Consider the following 23,344-nt stretch of genomic DNA (forward strand, 5'->3'; position numbering starts at 1 on the left):
CTGGAGGACAGCGCTGGAGCGAACAAAGCCATGCTCAGATCGCGACCTTTAAGCTGTGTGAGAAGAGACAATGCTAAATTCTATGCTAATTCCTTTGTCAAGGCGCTTTGTTTCTTCTCACACAGCTTAAAGGTCGCGATCTGAGCGTGGCTTTTTCACTCCAGCGCTGTCCTCCAGACAGTCTCGTCCCTTCACCTGATGAAGGCCGCTTGTGTTGTGGCCGAAACGTCGTGAGCATTTTATTGTGTTATTTTATCAATTTATTATTTTATTCTCATTTCTACGTGGTGGTGACTTTACCGAAAGAACCAAGACAATGGGAGATTAGTTTGATTTATCTCAACAATGTCATTGTTTTTCGTAGGTCGTTTGACTAACATCCGATGACACTGCGATCGGTTTTATTTAAAGTGCGAGCCACCAAACTGACATTGAAACCATCTAAGTGTCATTTTGTACAGGGCTCAATTACATATTTGGGGCATGTGGTCAGCGGTGTGGCGATTCCTAGGATTTGTTTACTACTATCGACCATTTGTACCCCGGCTCGCTATCGTAGCTAAACCCTTGCCCGCTCTCACACCAAATTGGGTGAGGGCGTGCATTTAAAGCACCTAAAGTTCAAGGTGAACCGATGCTCCGCCACTAGCATACCCGGATTTCTCGCTACCGTTCATCCTTGATACAGATGCTAGTCATGTAAGTATACGTGCGGTTTTGTAACAAATACAGGAGAAAACGGAATTTGTAATTTAATACGGGAGTCGCGTGATTTTCTCTGCTGAACAACGCTATTGCGTTACTCGTAGAGAACTCCTGGGTAGTAGTTCATTTTGTCACGTTGTTTCGGCCCTACCTAAATGGCTGCAGATTTACCGTGCAGACTGATCATGCGGCACTACAATTCTCACTTAAAATGGATATACCCTCAGGACAAATTATGCATATCCGGATACAGTGAGGGAAAAAAGTATGTGATCCCCTGTTGATTTTGTACGTTTGCCCACTGACAAAGAAATGATCAGTCTATAATTTTAATGGTAGGTTTATTTGAACAGTGATAGACAGAATAACAACAAAAACATCCAGAAAACGCATGTCAAAAATTTTATAAATTGATTTGCATTTTAATGAGGGTAATAAGTATTTGACCCCTCTGCAAAACATGACTTAGTACTTGGTGGCAAAACCCTTGTTGGCAATCACAGAGGTCAGACGTTTCTTGTAGTTGGCCACCAGGTTTGCACACATCTCATGAGGGATTTTGTCCCACTCCCCTTTGCAGATCTTCTCCAAGTCATTAAGGTTTCGAGGCTGACGTTTGGAAACTCGAACCTTCAGCTCCCTCCACAGATTTTCTATGGGATTAAGGTCTGGAGACTGGCTAGGCCAATCCAGGACCTTAATGTGCTTCTTCTTGAGCCACTCCTTTGTTGCCTTGGCCGTGTGTTTTGGGTCATTGTCATGCTGGAATACCCATCCACGACCCATTTTAAATGCCTTGGCTGAGGGAAGGAGGTTCTCACCCAAGATTTGGCAGTACATGGTCCCGTCCATCGTCCCTTTGATTTGATGCGGTGAAGTGTCCTGTCCCCTTAGCAGAAAAACACCCCCAAAGCATAATGTTTCCACCTCCATGTTTGACGGTGGGGATGGTGTTCTTGGGGTCATAGGCAGCATTCCTCCTCCTCCAACACGGCGAGTTGAGTTGATGCCAAAGAGCTCCATTTTGGTCTCATCTGATTACAACACTTTCACCCAGTTGTCCTCTGAATCATTCAGATGTTCAGTGGCAAACTTCAGACGGGCATGTATATGTGCTTTCTTGAGCAGGGGGACCTTGCGGGCGCTGCAGGATTTCAGTCCTTCACGGCGTAGTGTGTTACCAATTGTTTTCTTGGAGACTATGGTCCCAGCTGCCTTGAGATCATTGACAAGATCCTCCCGTGTACTTCTGGGCTGATTCCTCACCGTTCTCATGATCATTGCAACTCCACGAGGTGAGATCTTGCATGGAGCCCCAGGCAGAGGGAGATTGACACTTCTTTTGTGTTTCTTCCATTTGCGAATAATCGCACCAACTGTTGTCACCTCACCAAGCTGCTTGGGAATGGTATTGTAGCCCATTCCAGCCTTGTGTAGGTCTACCATCTTGTCCCTGACATCCTTGGAGAGCTCTTTGGTCTTGGCCATGGTGGAGAGTTTGGAATCTGATTGATTGATTGATTGCTTCTGTGGACAGGTGTCTTTTATACAGGTAACAAGCTGAGATTAGGAGCACTCCCTTTAAGAGTGTGCTCCTAATCACAGCTTGTTACCTGTATAAAAGACACCTAGGAGCCAGAAATCTTTCTGATTGAGAGGGGGTCAAATACTTATTTCCCTCATTAAAATGCAAATCAATTTATAACATTTTTGACATGCGTTTTTCTGGATTTTTGTTGTTGTTTTTCTGTCTCTCACTGTTCAAATAAACCTACCATTAAAATTATAGACTGATCATTTCTTTGTCAGTGGGCAAACATACAAAATCAGCAGGGGATAAAATCCTTTTTTCCCTCACTGTATTAACATGTAAATATGTATGGCTAACTATGTTGTGTATTGCTTGCCTAAGAATCTATACCTTTGACAGGGTAGCCCACGTCACGTAAGAGTTTAATTATGATAAGGAAGGGTCAAGTTGGGTTATAACACCCCCCCCCCCCCTTGATTCAAGGGCCTATGATATGCGTTAGGCCAGAGGTTAAATTTTATGTACTCCATGCCCCCAGGGTTGAATGCCTTGTGTGATCCCGGTGTTAATGACATCCATCCCCCAGGTTTGAATTCCTTGTGCGATCCCATTTTTGCCCACATACAGTCCCCTATTATAAAATGAGAGTTGTAGCCGGGACGGCAAATTTTTATGGGGGGTGGGTTGATGTAGGGTACTGTCCATGGCAAGGGTTATAGTGGGGCCAGTGGAGATGGGTGTAACTGGTGCAGGGTACTATATAAGGGAAGAGTCGAGAAGGGAATTAGAAGACGGTTAGAGTCTGCTGGAAGAATCTACTGGGGGAAAGTGCTGGAAGTTACCAGGGCGTGGCGGAGTGGGTACATAAGGGGGAGCGAGGCCCGCGATCAGGCATGCTGGCTCAGGGACTGCAGGTGGACGGCATCGGGGCCGACTGTTGGAGATCTACATCGTGGAAACGATCAAAAAGGACTGTTCGAGATTAATCTCGTGGAAACCACCGGGGCTGCAGATAGTCATAGCCTTTTGAAATGTGTGAGTCATACTCTCGCCTTGTAAATACGTTACTATAGAATACATCTTCTCAAAAGTGGAACCTGTGAAGGAGCTTCATTACAACTGCACGAATACGCTACACTACTGCACTACACCATTACAGTATACTGTACACAACTGCTGTTTAACGCGGTAGATGCCTTCCTGAAAAGTGCTGCGTTCAACAAAAAATGCGTAAAGAAAAAATGTCCCCTTAAATAATGGAACGAAAAATCTTCGTGATATACAATGCATGTGTACACGTACTATATCATAAGGCTCAGTTGTGCAGCTCAAGAAAGTAGTTTGTTGTCAACTTCTGAGAAACCGCGTTATAATGATCAGGTCCCACGTTATAACGGATGCATTCCGCGTTGTGCAAAATGTTTCCTAATAGAAGAACCACGTTATTGTGAAACATGTTGCGAGTACTTACCATATACCATCACTTATTTTTCTCTCATTCACTCTCTCGCTCCTCCTACATTCACTTTTTTACCTCTCATTCATACACTCATTCTTTTGTCTCGTTTGTTTAATTCGTTAAATTATCCCTCAGTCACTCATTCATTAATTGATGCATTATTTTATCATTCTCTCATTCATGTTTCATTCACTTGGTAATTCCCCCCTTATTTAGTTACTCATTCCTGTCATTAAATTACTTAACCCTAATTCTTTCTTAGTTTACTCATGTTTTGATGTGCATGCACTGCCTCCCCAGGTGTCCTTGATCATACCTCCCTGGCACAAGCCTCCCCGCCATGCAAGGCCCGAACCAGGCCCCAGAAGTTCCACCCCGGAGCCACATGACCCCGAGATGGACGACCTGAGGCAGCTCCTCCGATGGCCGAGCCCACCCGCCATGTCCTCATTCAACTTCGAGTCCTCCACCAGCCCCGCGGCCACGAGCTACCGACTGCTGGGCAAATCGCGCAACTTCACGGTGGGTGACACGCTGCACCTCACCGTGCAGGCCCGAGACCACCACGGCAGGGACAAACGGCACGGTGGAGACTACTTCCGCATTAAGGTACATTCACCAAGGCTCCAAGCCGGCGCATTTGGCTCGGTGCTGGACCTTGACAACGGCTCGTACACGGCGAGCGTCATGCTGCCGTGGCCAGGCGAGGCCCTTGTAGACGTCAAGCTGGTTCACTCGAGTGAGGCCGTGCAAATCATCAGCCGCTTGCGCGATTCGGTGCCCAACAAAATCTTCTTTACCGGCTACTTCGAGAAGGAAGGAGCGAAAGGCGAGGCCACCGAGTGCAACGCGGTGCCGCGCTTAATGTTGAAATCCAAGATGTGCGAGTACAGGGACAAAGCGACAGGACACATGTGGTTCTGCAAGAAGCCCAGGACGCTGCCTTGCGACTCCCTGCGATTTCACTCGAACAGAGGGTTCAGCAACATTCTCACAAAGGATGAGGAGCGGTTTTTCAGCAAGTAAGAGCAGACATCTCCCTCTTCCGTTTGACAATCTCTCCCATGCATTTCACTTGATAGTTGTAGCAACAAAATGATGAGTTCAGGCCAATGGAGCAGTGAATGGGTTTTCAAGATTGACGAGCCCAATCCTGATACAACAGCATGTTCTACTCCTCGTTTGGACTCAATGAGTTGGTGATGTAAACAATAATGCGGCCACATTTAGCTCTTGTGCTGGGGTCTGGGCAAGCCTTAGAGCATTTTACAAGTAATGTGGTAAGCCCATGATTTGCCCGCAAGGCATGATGGGAGTCGTGCTTTCTTGATGTTTGAGAGCACACCTTTTCATGTTCAATCGATTTGCTTTCAGCCTGCACACATTTTCCTGCTGTGATGGAATTTCAAGTATGGCTGATAAGACCAATCTCAGCTACACAGCAATTTCCACAATTTGTAAAGGCATGGACTGAGTCTTCACTTACACGTTACCTGCCGGTATGGCATCCCATCTTCCTGGTCCATTCCCTACCCGTTATCTACCCGCTATTTTGTGCTTTGATCCTGGGTAATGCAGCAAAGTCTCCAAGGTGAGAATCAGCGGAGATCCAAGCCAAATCAATGTGTGGTCGTCGTCATCACGGCACAACCTCAGTGAGTGTTGAGCACTTCATGTCTCACGCAGCCTTAGCTGGGATTGTCTAGAGTGTGGCCAGGCCTGCTCAGTTGAGCCAGAGTACAAGAAAATTTTTCAAGATTCTCGGGCAAGCTACGAGTGAAATACGGTCATAAATGTTCTAAGAACAAACATATCTTGAGTCAAAGTCAATAGGGGTGTCATAGTGAATTATATTTTATTGATTTCTCGTAATTCTGAAAAACAAAAGTTACCTTATTGAGTGTGTGTGCATGTGTGCTTCTCAGTGGCCGGCCTTGGGCCGTGCATGCCAGGCCACCCCATGCCCTCTCTGAGTGGCTTCTACCTCAACGACGAGTGGGTATCACTGTCCTGCAGAACACGGCTCTTCCCATCCCCTCAAGACCTAGCCAAGTGCCTGCGCGGAAAGAGACTCTACATGTACGGGGACTCCACCATCCGCCAGTGGTTCCTGCACCTCACCGCCCACGTGCCAGGTAGAAAGACCTCACCATCAGCATTAACTCCTCATCTTTATATTGCTCCACCTGCTCAATTTGCCTTGTCTATAGGGAACAATACCCCTTTTCCACTGCCACAGCTGGGCCGAGTCATAGCGAGGCCCTCACGGTATGAGCCAGAAACAAACCACGCTATGCTGACCCCCCAAGACATCTGCTCTGGTTTGAGACCAAGCATGGCAAGGGATGGGGCTCATTCAGTGGGGCACCAGTAGTACGGCTCGGCTTCTGCAGTGGAAAAACAACCTGGTGCTTATTGAGCCACGTCATTATGACTCATCACGGCTTGGTTGTGGAGTGGAAAATGGTTTAATGGAAGACACGATAGGAACCTACTCTGAAGTCAAATGCCAAATTATCATTCATGGAATTGGCCAAATATCCTAATCTAGCAGGAACTTCCTAAGAATGTCTGTAGATACTATTATGTTTTCCTGGGTCTCTCTCTTCCTGTGCAGCCACTTTGCTAAGGCCAATGGGTCCACAAACATCTGGCAGCAGTAGTCCTCCACTGTTGATGATCATTTTCATCATCAGCATCACATATAATCTGTTGCTGATGTCTCTGTCATTCATATATTTGATAGCAATCTTCTGACCCGATGTCATCTTTGATTGTGTAATAACCATAATTCTAGAGCACTAACCTGAAGCAAATGTGCAACCAAACAGATTACCAGGATGTAGGCCAAGGTCTCCTATTGGTTCAGAGAGGCCTTCATAGTGATTGGTCAGGAGGCAATGTTTGAAGCAATTGGAGGAGAGGTTCAAACTGAAAAAGGCGGGAAGCAAAGGTTGAGCGTTGAGGTGACGGTTCAGAACCACTGAGGGAGAAGGATGGGGATTGGCTAAAAGGAGTACAGTGAGAGAAGTTTCGAGAGAAGGGGCTCAAATGGGATAAAAAGGGAGAGCACAAGGGAAGGGGACATTCAGAGAAAGTAGGAGCTTCAAGAGTCAAACCAGAAGTGGAGCCGAGTGTTGGTACTGTGTCAAATAAAGGCTCCAAGTACAACATGTGTCTGCATCTTTACAACTGGTGTCAGAAGTGGGATACCTCAAGAATGTCACACCCAAACCGATAAAGAAACCCCCCGACAACGTCGGATAATGAGGAGCTAATTTTCCAGAACATCCCGGGAGAGGAGGACCCGGAGACAAACCTCGGATATGCGGTAGAGGCGATGACGGAGTCGGCAAAGCAAGAGCTACAAAAGCTGCAGCAGCCGAAGAGCCTACTCACCCAAGCCTCCCTGGTGACCGGAGGCTGGGAGCGGCTGGAGGGCCGGCTTGACCACCTCACAGATGCTGTCTCCTGGCTTGAACTGCAGCTCAAGGCAAAGGAGGGGAGCCCTGGAGCTGCAGAGGTGGTAGCAGGGGAGCTATCAGTCGGGGCAGTCCGACCGACTGCAGCAGGAGCCAGTGGAGCCGGGGAGCCGGCGCTGTCCAGCGCAGCCACAACGAGAGCAGTGGGAGCTGGGGCATCATCCCAACAGGCAGCCCTGGCGGTGCACGAGAGAGCGGCCAACCAATCTCGCCTGCTGAGGCTGGTCCGGGAGTATGTAGCGGCCAGTGGCGACTGGGGAGCCTTCACAAGACGTTTTTAGACCACACACCAGGTCTTGGAGTAGACAAGGGAGGAAGCGCTAAATGCATTGCCTACGGCCTTAAATAACGAAGCCCTCGCCATTTTCAAGGAAATACCAGCGGAGCGGAGAACCACGCTACAAGCAGCATGCCGCAAGATGGCGGAGGTCTTCAACCCACCATCAAATGCCAAAATAAAAATTTAGCAGCGCAAGCGAGAAGATGCCGAGTCACCTCGCGCCTACCACAGTGTCCTGATGGCGCTCAGCCAGGCGGCTTATCCTTCGGCTGGATGAAGCTGCGCTGGACTTCCTCGTCCTAGAGAAAATACTGACGCTGGTACACGAGATGGCCGTCATGCGACCGATAGTGGAGGAGGAGGTGCAGACCTCCCTGTGGGTGGCCCTGTGCCTACAGGCACATGAAGAAATAAATCAATGAACCCAGGTGGTGGCCCAAGCGGAAGAAATCCCGGACACCGCTGCCTGCACTTCCTGCCTGGGCTTCGGGCCCACTCGTTGCGGCGGTGGTAGAGTGCAGCGGGGGTCAACGGGAGGAGGTGGTGGTGGTGATAGTCCGCGGGTGGACAGGGCCCAGCAGGACGATCCTCCAGCGACATCGGGGATGAGAGCTGAAGTGGGAGATGGCGACTCCACGGCAGGGCCCACCCATCACTGCGGCCAGTCCGGCCGCATTGCGCAGGGGTGCAGGAGCGATCCTCTGCCATCGACAGTGATGGCATCCACCTCTTGATCGGCGGCCACTACACTACAACACCAGGCGAGTCGCGACACCCCAGAAACCCGGCTAAATAATTCACCTCACGCATCTAGGGAGTCATCGTCACTCACTGCCTCCATCACCATGTCGCATGTACCATCTGTATCGAAAGATGTCAGTAAGGACATGCTTACAAAAACCTCGGGGGAAGGCCCAGGACTTGCTTCATCCATCAGTGGCCCAAGTCGAGCCACTAGTGGAGGAAGTTAGGCCAGCGAGTCGTAGCAGCAGCCGCGGGTACCTCAGTGATTGTGGGCTCAATCGGGGGGGTAGAGGTATGCATGTTAATAGATATGGGGGCATCAGCCACTATCATTTCAAGCTTAATATTTGACATGTTACCGCCCAGTAGTTGCCACTTGACACTGGTCACCAGTACATAAGTAGCGGCAAATGGGGGCAACATGAGGATTTTAGGCCGAATTGAAACCCAAGTAAAAATTGGGGAGCTCATTTTGACGGGACCCATACTTGTCTCAAACATGCTCGTGGTTTCATGCCTGCTGGGAACCGATTTCTTACAAAAATTACCTCTCCAGATACTCACAGATCAGGGTAGCATAGAATTGTCATTGAGATCTCGCATTTTTTTCCTGCGACTGGTGGAGAATTGTTCTGAGATTGGGTTGACAGTAAAGGCGCTAGTCAACAAGTCCATGACTCTACCTCCAGGCATGCAAATGTTAATTCCGTTGCGGTACCGCAAATAAATACTAACGACACGGGCCAACTCACCAATTGTGATTGCTCCATCAAATGCATAAACGGTGGTGAAAGCGGACCAAAAATCGTTCCTACAAGTATTGAATGTTGGGGAGCGGCTGATCGCTGTTCAATCAGGGACCATATTAATGCATGCGGGACCTGTAATTATCAAGGCGGTGGACTCAACAGAAACCGTGATAGCATGAGTCACTAACGATGTTCCACCAACTAAGGAAAGTTGGGTAAACAAACTGTGACGAGAACACAGAGTTGTTGGAAGTGCAAAAAGACCAACTAAGATAACTTTTCCTACAATTATCCGATGTGTTCAGCAGGGGGCAGTATGACATAGGATTCACGACTTTGGCAAAACATCACATTGACACAGGAAATTCGCCCCCTATTCGGCTAAATTCGTATTGCATGAGCCCCGTAGAGAAATTACACGTACAACAGGCTGTGGATGATATATTAGCAGCGGAGATAATTTTTCCATCCACCAGCTCTTGGGGGGCTCCTGTGGTACTTATTAAAAAACTGGATGGCAGTTTGCGTTTTGTGTCGATTTCCACCACCTCAATAAGGTTACATTGGATCTTGATTTGAAGCTTTTGTAACTGCAGGAATCAATACTCTTTGGTTCTTTCGGTAAAGTCACGTAGGTATAAAATAAAATAAATCACGACGTTTCGATCGCAACACAAGCAGTCGTCCTCAGGCGGAAAAAATATAATCCAGCAGTGGAACTGCTGAACCAGCGAGAGAGCAGTTACAACAAGGAGGTCATATATGTGGCGATGGGCAAGCAAGCGGGGTCTGAGTTGGAAAGGAATTCCATCCACGGACGTAAGCACGTGAGAATGAGAGTGCAATCCAAAGGGCATGTGAGCATGAGAGTGCAATCCAAAGGACATGTGAGCATGAGAGTGCAATCCAAAGGACATGTGAGATATCTACGAGAGAGGCATAGAGAGAGAGACACACACAGAGAGTCGAAAATAACAACTGACATAGGCAGGTATGATGGAAACATCACAGTCAGTTAAGACTTTACCTGGTTAATAACGTCCTTCCAATGATTCCTCAGATTTTACCCATCTCGGTTGAAGTTGTGTCTGTGTTTATATATCTGGATGGCTTCATAAACAAATCTCTGAAGGTAACCAGTAGGTTTGCAGAGTATCTCCGTCTTGGAAAAATCAATTTCGTGTGAGCCCACAGCGTTAGAACAATGATCAGCAACGGCAGAGGTATTGGCCCTACCGTGTTTCAGATCTGACTTGTGTTCACGAACGCGGTCTGAGACATGTCGTTTCGTTTCTCCAATGTAACTGCTGCCACAACCACAACTCAGTTTGTAGACACCAGGATATTGCATGTTAGGAATCACATCCTTTACAGATGGGATTAAATCACGGATATTGTGTACTGTGTTGAAACGAACCTGGATCTTGTGTTTGTTTAAGATTTTGGAAATATTTTTTGGTAACCTCTGCTATGTATCGTAAAGTGATGGTTTTGGTTGGATCCTCAGAAGGTTGTCTCCGCATGGCTGGGGAGACATATTTGCGGATTGTATGGTCCGAGTATCCGTTCATCCTGAGGGCTTGGTGTGGGTGCTTCAACTCACTAGCTAGGTGGTGTTGGTCGGAGATGCAACAGGACCTATGGTGTAGTGTTTTGATGAGGGAATTCTTCTGGGCTGGATGGTGGTGGGAGTCAGGCTTTAGATAGGCATCCGTGTGGGTGGCTTTTCTGTAGACCAAATGTCCCAACGAGCCATTTAGGTCTCTTCTCGACCAAAACATCCAGAAATGGTAGCTTGCCATTTTTTCCACTTCCATGGTGAATTTGATAGATGGGTGTCGCTCGTTCGACAAACAGTTATAGCGATTGCGCGGTGTTATCCAGAGTACAATCAACCAACTTAAAACTAAAATCGTCTAAATGTAATTTTATGCAAATGTTCGTGCGATATTTGGGTTACGCGGAGAGCGAGTCGCGTCTTGCCAAGGATCCAGAGAAAACTGTGTGTATGCGAAATTGGCCAACCCCCTAATCCGTGGGTGATGTACGCAGTTTTGTCGGCTTCACGTCTTATTATCGACAGTTTGTCCCTAATTTTACCATGATCGCAAAGCCCCTGGACGCATTGACAGCCAAGAACCAGAAGTTTATTTGGGGGATAGAGGAGGAAACTGGCTTTGTCACGCTGTGATTAGCTTACAGATGTTCTACCCCTAGCATATCCAGACGTCTCCCTGCCCTTCATTCTAGACATGGACGCCAGTGATCTAGGGATAGGGGCTGTCCTCTCTCAGGTAAAGGGCAGAGTGGAAGTGATTATTGCATATGGTAGTCGCGTTTTATCGCCGGCGGAGCAGCATTACTTTGTAACTCACCGAGAACTATTGCCAATTGTGTACTTTGTACACATTTACAGACCCTGCCTATATGGCAGAAAATGTACAGTCCACACAGATCATGCCGCCCTATACTACTTCTCGCAGATAGACCAGCTGTTGGGTCAGCTGGCACGCTGGCTATAGAAATTGCAGGAGTGCTCGTATCAGATTATACACCACAAGGGCCTAAAACACAGAAATGCCGACGCATTGTCAAGGCGACCTCAAGAGGACCCGTGTGCGTGCACATCAGGTGTGGGCCGATGTAAGCCTACTGTCCCGGACACACCAGCGACGATAGCAGCAGTTCAACCTGCTGAGCTACCAATATAAGAACCGTGCAGGGACTACGGTTTGGGTCTGACTTATGCAGAATGGGGACAGTTTCAGGCTGACGACGCCAGCCTGATACTCTTGCGCCGCTGGGTATAGACAAACTCTCCGCATCACCCTCTCAAATGGGGTCTCAGTTTGTATTGCATGAAGCGTTGTTGATGTGGTGGGATATGATCGTTCACCGACGATGTCTGGTGGTACCCACAACCGTGCGAGGCAGGTTGACGCAGGAGGTTAACGCAAATAAGTTGCTGGACCTGGGATGCCAGAAAGCACTTCTGACCCTGCAACGTAATTATTATTGGCCGCGCATGTCTGCTGATGTAAATTACTTAGTTGCGGGGTGCACGGAGTGTGTGTGTGTGTTGAAAACCACCTGCACACAGGTCACAGTCTCCCTTGCAGCCAAGTGTTGTCTCGAAAGTCAACGAATTTGTCACGCTCGATATTCTCGGGTTTTTTCCATGCTCACCAAGGCAGAATAAATTTCTCCTGGTAGCAGTTGAATATCTTACAAGGTGGTCGATGTCATAGCCGCTGCCTGACCAGATGGCAGCATCAATTACTGATGCATTCCTTCACGGATATGTGATGGGCAAAGGTCCTCCAGAGCAGCTCCTCACTGACCAGGGATGACATTTGTCATCTAATCTCCTAAAGGAGGTATGTGAGGCACTGGGCACAAAGAAGGTGCGCACTTCCCCATACCACTCTCAAACGGATGGAATGGTTAAACGGCTGAACAGAACCTTGAGAGCAATGCTCTAACAAGTCGTAGACAAGACATAAACCAACTGGGATCTCCACATCCCGGGGGTCTTGGCAGCATATATACCGGTGCCACATGCCTCCACGGGGTTTTCCCCTTTTTACCCCACGTATCGCAGGAAGCATGAACCTCCCATAGAAACGCAGCTGGGTAAGACTCCCAGGTCATGTGGTGTCCTTCCAGGTCCCGCTCGACCGACTACATGAAGCGAGGACAGCGGCAATGGAAAATGCCTCAAAAACCCAGGCTGCTAACGTGCCCTGGGTGCCACGGGATCACACTTCCCTGGGCAGTTGGCAACAAGGCATGGCTGCATTGCTCACAGGTCTCATTGCGTACCTCCCCTAAGGTACATCGGCCATGGCAGGGCCCAGTCGAAATAGTGGAGCGTGTACATACAGTTGGGACACCGCTGTTGGTATGTTCACCCATCGCGCCTAAAGCGGGATCTTCATCATCACCCATGCACCTCATCTCCATGCCCTGTTTCGCCAGAGTCTGGGGTATCCGACGGGCCGCTGCAGCCACTAGCTGCAACCAAATCACCCGTACATGACCCTGTGCCGCTCACATAATGGAGTGTGATCCAGGACGCCTCGTCGTGGGACCCTGCAGAGGATACCAGTCCTGCAATGAGGACCCGCACAAGATGTGCATGATGGCGTTGACACTGTCCTGGATAACACAGCAGACCATTGCACCTCGTTGTTTTCACAATCCTCCTGTTGTTTTTGTTACTAATTGTGGGAGGTGCAACATCTGCAATCCTAAATCATTCACAGCACACATTGTTCGTTTCATGTTTGTTTTTTGCCACATAGACACAGAAAATGTTGGAATGGTGTCACTGGGTCCTGATGTGTGAAAATCCCCTTGGCTTCCCATGGTCTGTTAGGCCGGTCATTCCTCCCTGGTATTAGCTGGGATGGCTAGCTTTTTTCAAAAGAGGGGGGGGGGAGGTTATGTAATGACCGTAATTCTAGAGCACTTACCCGAAGCAAACATGCAGCCAAACAGACTAACAGGAAGTAGGCTAAAGCCTCCTGTTGGTGCAAAGAGGCCTCCATAGTGATTGGTCAGGAGGCGAGGTTTGAAGGGATTGGAGGAGAGGTTAAAACTGAAAAAGGTGGGTAGCGAAGGTTGAGCATTGAGGCGACATTTGAGAACCATTGAGGGAGAAGGACGGGGATTGCCTGAAAGGAGTACAGTGAAATAATGTTGAGAGAAGGGGCTCGAAATGGGTAAAAGAGGCGAGCACAAGGGGAGGGGACATTCGGAGAGAGTAGGAGCTTTAAGACTCAAGCCAGAAATGAGGTCCAGTGTTGGTGCTGTTTCAAATAAAGAAAAGCTCCAAGCACAACGTGTGTCAGCGTCTTTACAATTGTAATGTTAAATTTAACACGTAGACATTTGCGACCAATATCATCCATGATATAGGTTTTTTTGGGTTAGATAGCATACATATAAATGTTTTGATTTAAAGCTTTCGTGACTGCAGGGATTCATATTCTTGGTTCTTTCAGTAAAGTCATCATCCACCTGATGATGATTGCTTGTGTTGCAGTCGAAACGTCGTGAGAATTTTGTTTTATATTTTTATTATTTTATTGTTTCCCTTCTATGTGACTTTACCGAAAGAACCAAGAATATAAATATAAATGTGTCATTAAACCCGCAACCACCCGAAACAGCCAATTAGCAAGGTTTGTCACGTAAACAAAACATGCCAATTCATTACTAGTAGAGCACACCAATCTGAGTACGACGTTTCGCCAGTAATTGCAACTAGCTTCATCAGGTGACAGCCAGATGTTAAAGTCTTAGCTTCATAGGTGAAGGGCATTATTATTATTGTAGGTCGAGTGACTAGGTCCTGTGGCCCAGGCTTTGCGATGAAGCTTCTTTGCAGGTTATTGGCATAAGAGTTTGTAGGGAACTGTGTGTTGGAATGCATAAAAAACAGACAGCTCTTCTCTAGTTGAAACACACCTAGGCTTACCATGTAGGTTTTCACAGCAACCATAATTCATAATAGATTTTTGGGTTAGGTCATGCAATTATATGACCAAATCTGTGTCATTAAGAACCCTCCACCACCTGACACAGCCAAGAAAATTGTCACGTATATTTGATAATCGATTATTGGCGTAATTTTCCAGCTTCCAAAGGCTGTACCAGTCTGGCAAACGGCACCATGTGCGTGACAAAAAAGCAGCGATGCTTGATTTCAGTGTCAAATATTAAATACAGTACATTATGCAACACATACAACAATTTAAACTATGAAAATACTGCACGTGTTTACATTTTTCATGACTAATAACTACAGTAATAAACACGTAAAATATACAGTGTGATATGGTGAAAAGTACATGTTATTCAGCCTTCAGTCCAGCGATCGTCAAAGACACGTTGCAAGAGCGTAGTACTGCGTAGATCGCCCTATGTCTTCGAGCGTGGATTGGTCAGTACGGTAGAGTAAATCCAGTAGCTTTGTCCAGTAGGATATTATTTCTGTACATTTGTATCTTTTTGCCAATTTCATACAGTAAACTATTTTTTACGACACAAAAAACATGTACAAAACACCTAAACACATAATACTATGCAAAAATGTGCAAAAATAAGACATTTTAAAGAATGGTGTGATTATCCGATGATCTACTGTATATAAACATGTCTATCATTGTTACTGTTTTAACTCACTGGTAAGTTTAAGAACAATCCTCACGACCAAATTCAGCCATTAGAAAAGACGTTTCACTTGAGACTATGTCAAACATGATCATAACAAGATCTAGAAAGTCAAAGTAGCAATCTAGGAATTTAGAATTACTATCTATACGTCCTGGGCTGTCCTGTACAACCCAGAATATAGACTTTACTTATGGCCAAATACGACCATCTTAACACTGTCATTGCATGAATAAGTACGGGAATGATGTCACCGTGACATCAGTCGAGTGCCACTATGACTCGCCTGCCCTGCTCAGACATGCAGTTCATCGACATCAACGCGCCCACGCTGCTGGGCCCGCTCATGTCCGTGAGCGTGGCCGCCAAGACGTTCCTGCTCTACCGCTCACAGGGCCTCCCCTTCCTCACGTCGCACGGGCCCGTGGCTGCCCTGCACTACGTGGCCAACGAGATCGACGGCCTAACTGGTAAGGAGGCCACTCACCTATGCCTATCACCCTCCCCACTTCCTCACCCACGATCCATACTCTTCTACAACTAGATGTGGAGTTTTAAATGACAAAAGTTACAGAACCTCACTTGTGTCGTCTTTGGTGTCTACCAACTACGACTAAACTCAGCCACCACTCTCCATAGTCTTCATTGGCGCCCTTTCGCCAGCAATACATATTTAAAATCGCCTGTCTTTGTAATCGCGCTTTTACCACCGGTTTCCAGCATACCTTGCCTCACTGCTCTCGCCTTGCACTGAAGCTCAAGGATAGACCCCTACGCAGCATCACTCAAAATCTGCTTCAGACACCAAGGTCACGAACGGTTACAGTCTCACGTCAGTTATCTGCCATCGCCCTATTGGTGTGGAACTTTATCCCTTTGCACATTCGCAACATAAAATGCACTCTGCCTTTTGAGAAACATCTAAAGGCCTATGCTGTTTTGGTCAGGCTTTCGAGCAGCCCTGAGCTTGGCTCAGCTTGGCTCAGGGCTGCTCGAAATTTTATTGTATAATTTTTCCATGACACATCCAAGCCGAGCCAGTGGAGCTGTAAGCCATCTGTTTGTCCATCTGTTTGTCCATCTGTATGCTTATTCATTCGTGTCTGAGTTCCTATGAGAATAAGAACTGGTACATAGAGTAATCAATAGAATACATTGAAATTGATAATAATAGAGTACAGGCGATTTACAACGATCCAGAATTACGATATTTTATATGCCACCATGGATCGATTTGCGATGGAGAAACTTTATTTACGACGCATCTTCCGACATGACTGAACATATTTTAAGTCAGTTTGATTTCCTATGTGACTTAGCATGGAGCTTTTGTTATTCTCAAGTGTTTTTTGTGGATGTTTACCTATTAAACCCTGTGAAATATGGCTGAATAAAGGATAGGCACACATTGGCAAGTGATGTTTCCACTGTTTCTACTGTCTATGGGAACTGACAAAAGTGAGATGGACAGAAAAGGGGTGAAGTGATCTGTTCAGGGGACGAAAAAGTGTGCACCAGAGGAGTAGGGTTCTTGTTGAGTGCAAAAGCCAAAGCATCATTATTGCGATACAGACTGGCTAGTCCAAGATAAATTGTAGTGAGATTTAATGGACAACCCCTAAATATGTCATCAAAACATATGCACAACATCAGGTAGCACAGAAGAGGATATTGGAGCTAAATCACGACGTTTCAATAGCAACACAAGCCATCGTCTTCAGGTGAAAATCGCGATAGCTGCGATGCCTGCTGCAAGCAGCACGATGTCTGCTGCAGATGTCGCGGCTATCGTGATTTTCACCTGCAGACGATGGCTTGTGTTGCTATCGAAACGTCGTGATTTATTGTTTTATTTCTACCTACGTGACTTTACCGAAAGAACCAAAGAGTATGGATTCCTGCAGTCACGAAAGCTTCAAATCAAGAAGGATATTGGAGAGTTCTATGAAACGATGGAAAGCACGTTAAACGAACTGCCTAGCGAAGATATTAAGATAGTTGTGAGAGCCTGGAATGCAAAAATTGGGAAGGATAACACCGGATGGGAACGCATAATGCAAAGGTATGGATATGGATAAAGAGATGAAAGAGGTGAGAAACTGCTAGAATTATCTGCAAAACATGACATGCTAATATGTAATACTAAGTTCAAACAAAAAGACTGCAGAAAATAGACATGGAGGGTACTGGATGGAAAACATACTAATATGATAGATCTGGTTATGATAGACAGATCATCAGTTTGACCGTGCAGCACATTCTAAGAAACCGATGTGCCATCAGACCGCAGCTTGATGCTATGCCTCCCATGACAAAAACTAAAACGTACAGGCAGTCCCCGGCTTACGGAAGGGCTAGGTTCCCAAGAACGATCCGTAGCCCTAAATTTCGGAAACTGAACAATTTCCCCCCCAAATAAAGATAAAATCCCATAGCCGTAAATAGTTGTGCCTCCCCTATCCAATTACTAGGTTCGTCTTCTCTCAGTACTGTATCGCAGTCGTCTGTTTTATATCACTACCTGCATCGTATCGCTGTACATACGCTCCGCATTTCCTATTATTATTTAATTTTATTGAATATATACCCTAACACTACCTATAATTTAACTAATGGAACATATACTGTCTCAGACTGTGTTCGAGAACATAAGGCAGATCTGAAACACGGTAGGACCAATGACTCGGCCGTGGCTGATCACATGAAATTGATTTTTCCAAGACGAAGGTACTCTGCAATCCCACTGGCTATCAACAAATATTCGTACATGAAGCCATCCAAATATATAGACATAGACACAATTTCAACCGAGAAGATGGGTACAAACTGAGCAATCATTAGACGGACGTTATTAACCAGTTTAAGTCATAAATGGCTGTGATGTTTCCACCCTACCTTCCGATGTTAGTAGTTATTTTCGACTCTCTGGTTTTACATTAACAGGTTAAATGTCTCAAACTAACACAGCTACCGTCGCTCGTGTCCTCAATGTGGCAGCGACTCTGTGATCTTACATTGACATGCTAATCTCTCACAATACAATGGCCACCTCCACACCCTCGTCATGGAGGTAGCGCTCTGATCTTACATTTACATGCAAATTTCTCACTTTAACATCACTAGCCCTGCCCACTTCGTTTATGACCCTTGGGCTACACCCATTTCAAACCTTTTAAAACAGTCAGCCTCAGCAGCATATCATGCTTTCTCACCTGATGACGGACCCTTGTGTTGCGCCCGAAACGTCGTGATTTATTTTAGTTTTATTTCTACCTACGTGACTTTACCGAAATAACCAAAGAGTATGGATTCCTGCAGTAACGAAAGCTTCAAATTAAAAATGGCTATTATTCCCCACAAACTTTGCTTTTGTGACCAGGACAGTGATATTTTGAAATTTACTTATTTTCAATGAGAAAACGGGCGAATTCGTGTCTTTTCGTTCACATAAAGTCAGAAAAAAACAACATATGAATCTAAATTAACATGTATTTATACTAAAGGAATACAAAAATTACTACAACAGATTTAGAAGTGAGTAGTTTCTCGAGATTTACGATTATACTGTAAATCGCTTCCACGAATCAGCCCCCAAATGAAGTCTGCCATCATGTTCTCGTTATACTGTCCTTAGTAGCGGCGTTCAAAGTCCAGCATATCCTGATGGAAGCGCTCGCCTTGCTCCTCCGAGTAAGCTCCCATATTCTCCTTTAATTTATGAAGATGAGCATCAAGGATATGGACTTTGAGGGACATCATACAGCCCTTTGTGCAATAGTTCTTCACCAGAGTCTGAACCAGCTCCACATAGTTTTGGACCTTGTGATTGTCCTGGAATCCACGAACCACTACGACAAAGCTGTCTCATGCCGCTTTCTCCTTACTAGTGAGCTTCTTGGGAAATTCATTGCACTCCAGGATATTTTTCATCTATGGTCTGATGAAGACACCGGCTTTGACCTTTGCCTCAGACAGCTTAGGGAATAAATCTTAAGGGTACTTGAAGGCTGCTGACTCCTTATTTACAGCTCTGACAAATAGTTTTATAAGGCCCAATTTGATGTGCAGTGGTGGCATCAACACCTTCCAGGGGTCCACCAGTGGCTCTCCCCACAGAGAACTCGGTCCTCTGTGGCCAGTCCCGCCTGTGGTAGTGCACCTTGGTGTCCCTGCTGTCCTAAAGGCAAATATAGCAGGGAAACTTGGTAAAACCGCCTTGGAGACCCATCAGAATTGACACCATTTTGAAGTCTGTGATGACCTCCCAGCCATACTCATCCTACTTCAAGGGGTCCAGCAAGTTCTTGATGCTGTTGTAATCCTCTTTGAGGTGTACCGAGTGAGCCAGGGGAAGAGATGGGTACTTGTTACCATTATGGAATAGCACGACTATGAGGCTCCTGGATGAGCTGTCAATGAAGAGGCGCCACTCATTCTGGTTAGAGGTGATTCCGATTGCCTAGAACAGACTGGTCACATTGTGGCAGAAGGAGAGCCCATATTGACGGGTATAGAAGCTGCAAAAAGGTTGGTGACGCTTCCTCTAATCTGCGACTTGCACATTTTCATCCAATAAGTTCCACTGCTTGAGCCTAGACGTCAAAAGCTTGGCATTGGATTTGGTGAGACCAAGATCTCTGATCAAGTTGTTGAGGTCATCTGGACCTATGTCTTCCTCGCTCTCTGGCTTGCTGCTCTCTTCTAAAGATGGCTGTTATTTCTCCGGAGGAGTGGGTATGGAGAGCTCATGGCAGTGTGGCATCGGGGTGTGCACACTCCTTTACCAGTTGTGGTTGTAGTCGGCTTATACGCCGTAGAGACCCTATTTACTCTACATCACCCCACCCCCTTTATGAAACTCAGCCGTCTCGGATGACCAACATAACCAACGCAACGTGTGGGCCTCCAATTTAGAACGCACTGGAGGCTTCGGGAGCAGCCAGAAGATGGCTCGACGAGCACGGCACCTCCTGAGCCGAAGAACCCCCATGTGGTAGGGGGTCGGGCGATGGCGGCTCCGGACTCCCCCATTCCCCCCGGGCCGGTACGACCGGCGGCGTTGGCCCCGTTAGGCGCTTGGACCCTGCGGGCGGAATAATATAATTATCCTGAGGAAGGCAGTCAGCCGACACGCGCCCCAGCTCATCGGGCTGACCAGACACCCGGCCCTCAGGAAGTGGAGATGAAAGACTAATGGCAGGTGGAAAAAAACGTTTAAGCCACGATGGGTACACAAACCAGCGGCGGCGGCCACACTTAATCTGCACGCACTGTGGACTCCTCACCTCCACCACTTTGACCGGCCCTTGCCATGGTTTATGTAATTTCGGGGAGGTACCCATCGGGACATGGGGGCAGTGGAGCCATGCCTTGCCCCTCGCGTCCATACGGTAGTGGACTGGTGGGGCTTGACGAGCCGTTCGTTGGCTGCCTGCCGCAAGGCCGAGTTCCCCCGAGATGCCTCCCTAGCTTCTGCCAATCACTGTAGGAAAGGCTGCATGGGGTTCTATATCTTAGTACAATTTTCCAGTGGTTTGAGCTGCACATCAATTGGTGGGTCATGCTCCCTTCCATACATTAAAAAGAGCGGGGAAAACCCGGCAGAAGCTTGCGGGGCGGAATTGTATGCTGCGGGCACGCCAGTCCCAGTCCGACTGGGCTTCATTGACACGTTGGCACAACATCGAAGTCAGGGTTCTGTGTAACGACGTGCGACGTGTGCACCTTTTTGGTACCCAATTGCTCGCAAACCTCCTTCAAGAGCTTGGACAAAACGTTCAGGGGCGCCTTTATCTAATATGTAGCCATGAAGGAACGCATCTGTGATGGTTTCAGCTGACTGGTTTAGTAACGGTCAGGCCATTGGCCAACGCGACAAATACTCCACCCCTACCAATAAGTATGTATTCCCTCACGGAGTGGTGGGGAATGGACCGAGAACATTGAGCGCGACGAGTTCGTTCACCCGGGAAACGCAGATGGATTTTAGCGGTGGGCAATCTGCTCTCGGCAGAGGTTTACCGCGAGCGCATTCCGTGCATCTGTCCAGCACATTATAAACATCGTCGGCCATGCCCGGCCAGAAAAATTAAATTTTTAGAGTAGCTAAAGTTTTTTGGGCACCAAGGTGCATCAACCGCTCGTGCTCCGCCCGTATAACCTTCCCCCCGCAGAACAAATGTAACCGAAATAGACCGTAGAGGCGGATTATATTTTTGCTGCGGCGGTTTACGTCGAGCGCAAGCAGGGCAGGCATGGATAACGTTAGCGATCTCGGCCGTCATGCCAGGCCAAAAGTAATCCCGTTGCAGTGTGAGCAAGGTTTTCTGCACGCCCAGGTGCAACAACTTGTCGGCATGCAGCACTTGAACCAATTCATGCCGGAGTGCAACAGAACCACAACACGCCACCGGCCAACCATATCATCCCTCCACATCAGAAGGCCGTCCTGCAATCCCACTCGTTCTTGGATTGGGACAAGACGACACCAATTCCTGTATCGCTGGCATCGGTGTCCAATATAAACGGCAAGGAAAAATCAGGGTAATCGAGCGTCGGCGCAGCAACCAAGCGATCACAAAGGGCCACAAATGCAGCCTCCTCCTAGGGTCCCCATTTAAATCTCTGATTTTTAGCAGTGAGGACGTGCAGAGGTTTAGCGATTGTAGCAAACTGTGGAACGAACCGACGGTAGTACGATGCGAACCCGACGAATCTCCGTACATCCTGATGATGATTGCTTGTGTTACAGTCGAAACGTCGTGATAATTTTATTGTTTTATATTTTTATTATTTTATTGTTTCCCTTCTACGTGACTTTACCGAAAGAACCAAGAATACAAGACGTCTTGTCTGGGTCTGTGGCAATACCGTCCGAGCTCACAATGTGGCCCAAGTAATGCACGGAACGTTGCAAAAGATGACATTTTTTTGGTTTAAATTTGAGGTTAGCAGAGCGCATCCTGTAAAAAACGGCCTGCAACCATCGAAGGTGTTCCTCAAACGTGCGACTGAACACAATAATATCATCCAAATATATGAGGCACGTGTCCCATTGCAATCCAGTCAAAACGAGCTCCATCAAGCATTGGAACATGGCGGGAGCGGAATTTAATCCCATGGGAATACAATTGAATTGAAAGAGCCCCTGAGGCGTGCGGAATGCGGTCTTTGGCTTCGAAGAGTCGTCCAGGGGCAACTTCCAAAACCCGGAAGACTAGTCGAGAGTCGAAAAATACCGCGCTCCCGACAGCGCATCGAGGGAGTCATCCATCCGTGGCAGAGGGTACGCATCGGCCACAACCACCTTATCAAGTTTGCGGAAATCGACATAAAATCTGAGATTGCATTCCTTCTTTTTGACAAGAACTGGTGCCCCCCACGGGCTGTTAGATGGGGAAATTATGTCACTGCGCTCTGCATCCGTTCCTTTTCCATGGGGCTCAAGCGGTGGGAATCTGCCGAATAGGGCTGGCCACCCCGGTATCAATGTGGTGGAACAAAAGCGACGTACGACCCAAATCGAAATCATCTTTGCTAAAGACGTCAGCAAACTCGGTCAGCAGCGCATGCAGCTCCCCACGTTGATCGGCGGCCAACAATAAATTCTCATGGCATAGCTCGGCGATCCAACAGTTGTCCGACAATGAATCCGGAAGAGTCGCCCCCACCAACCAGCCAGACACGTCCTTGTGGCATCAGCCAGTACTATACCAGCAGGGACCAAAACCCCTTCCGGACCTCCATTCAAAACCTGCAAGAATGGGGCCTGCTCGGAACGGAAAATCTTTGAGCGCCCACAAGAGAAAGACATTTGGTAGCAGTGTTCGAGGGAGTCAAAAGGATTCCAGCCGCCGTATCCGCGCCACAGAACCCTTTTCGATACCGCAATGGAACAAGCATCTGAGACCCCGGAGGAATTTCGACCATAACATCCGCCAGCGCCTGGATGGCAGCGCACGGCGGCGAACGAAAGAGCGGGGACGGCAGAAAAAAATATTTACATCCGGAAGGCATCTCAAGACACCCTTAATCGACGAAAATTTTAATCGGCATTCTCCTGAGAAAATCAGTGCCCAACACGCAGGGCACCGCCAAGGATCTCTAAATCAAGGCCGGCCCTGACGCAGCGACATTCCCAATATAAATATGGGCATCCACCTGACCAATGATGCCCATACTCCCACCATTGGCAGCAACACACGCATCAAAAGCCAA

General features: G+C 47.4%; 1 protein-coding gene across 1 annotated transcript in view; it reads left to right on the forward strand.

Moving 5' to 3' along the window:
- The first annotated feature begins 3,101 nt into the window (after positions 1 to 3,101).
- The window catches only part of LOC142925544 (NXPE family member 3-like), a 28,033-nt gene continuing 7,790 nt past the window's right edge, over positions 3,102 to 23,344 (forward strand). The window contains exons 1-5 of the mRNA XM_076068435.1: positions 3,102 to 3,271; positions 3,996 to 4,717; positions 5,274 to 5,350; positions 5,621 to 5,830; positions 15,427 to 15,597. Of these exons, the coding sequence (XP_075924550.1) occupies positions 4,092 to 4,717; positions 5,274 to 5,350; positions 5,621 to 5,830; positions 15,427 to 15,597 (1,084 nt within the window). The 5' untranslated portion in view covers positions 3,102 to 3,271; positions 3,996 to 4,091. The remainder of the gene's footprint in view (positions 3,272 to 3,995; positions 4,718 to 5,273; positions 5,351 to 5,620; positions 5,831 to 15,426; positions 15,598 to 23,344) is intronic.

Source organism: Petromyzon marinus, chromosome 21 (assembly GCF_048934315.1).
Source record: "Petromyzon marinus isolate PM22_M1 ecotype Great Lakes invasive population chromosome 21, UKy_Petmar_22M1.pri1.0, whole genome shotgun sequence".
Taxonomy (NCBI): domain Eukaryota; kingdom Metazoa; phylum Chordata; class Hyperoartia; order Petromyzontiformes; family Petromyzontidae; genus Petromyzon; species Petromyzon marinus.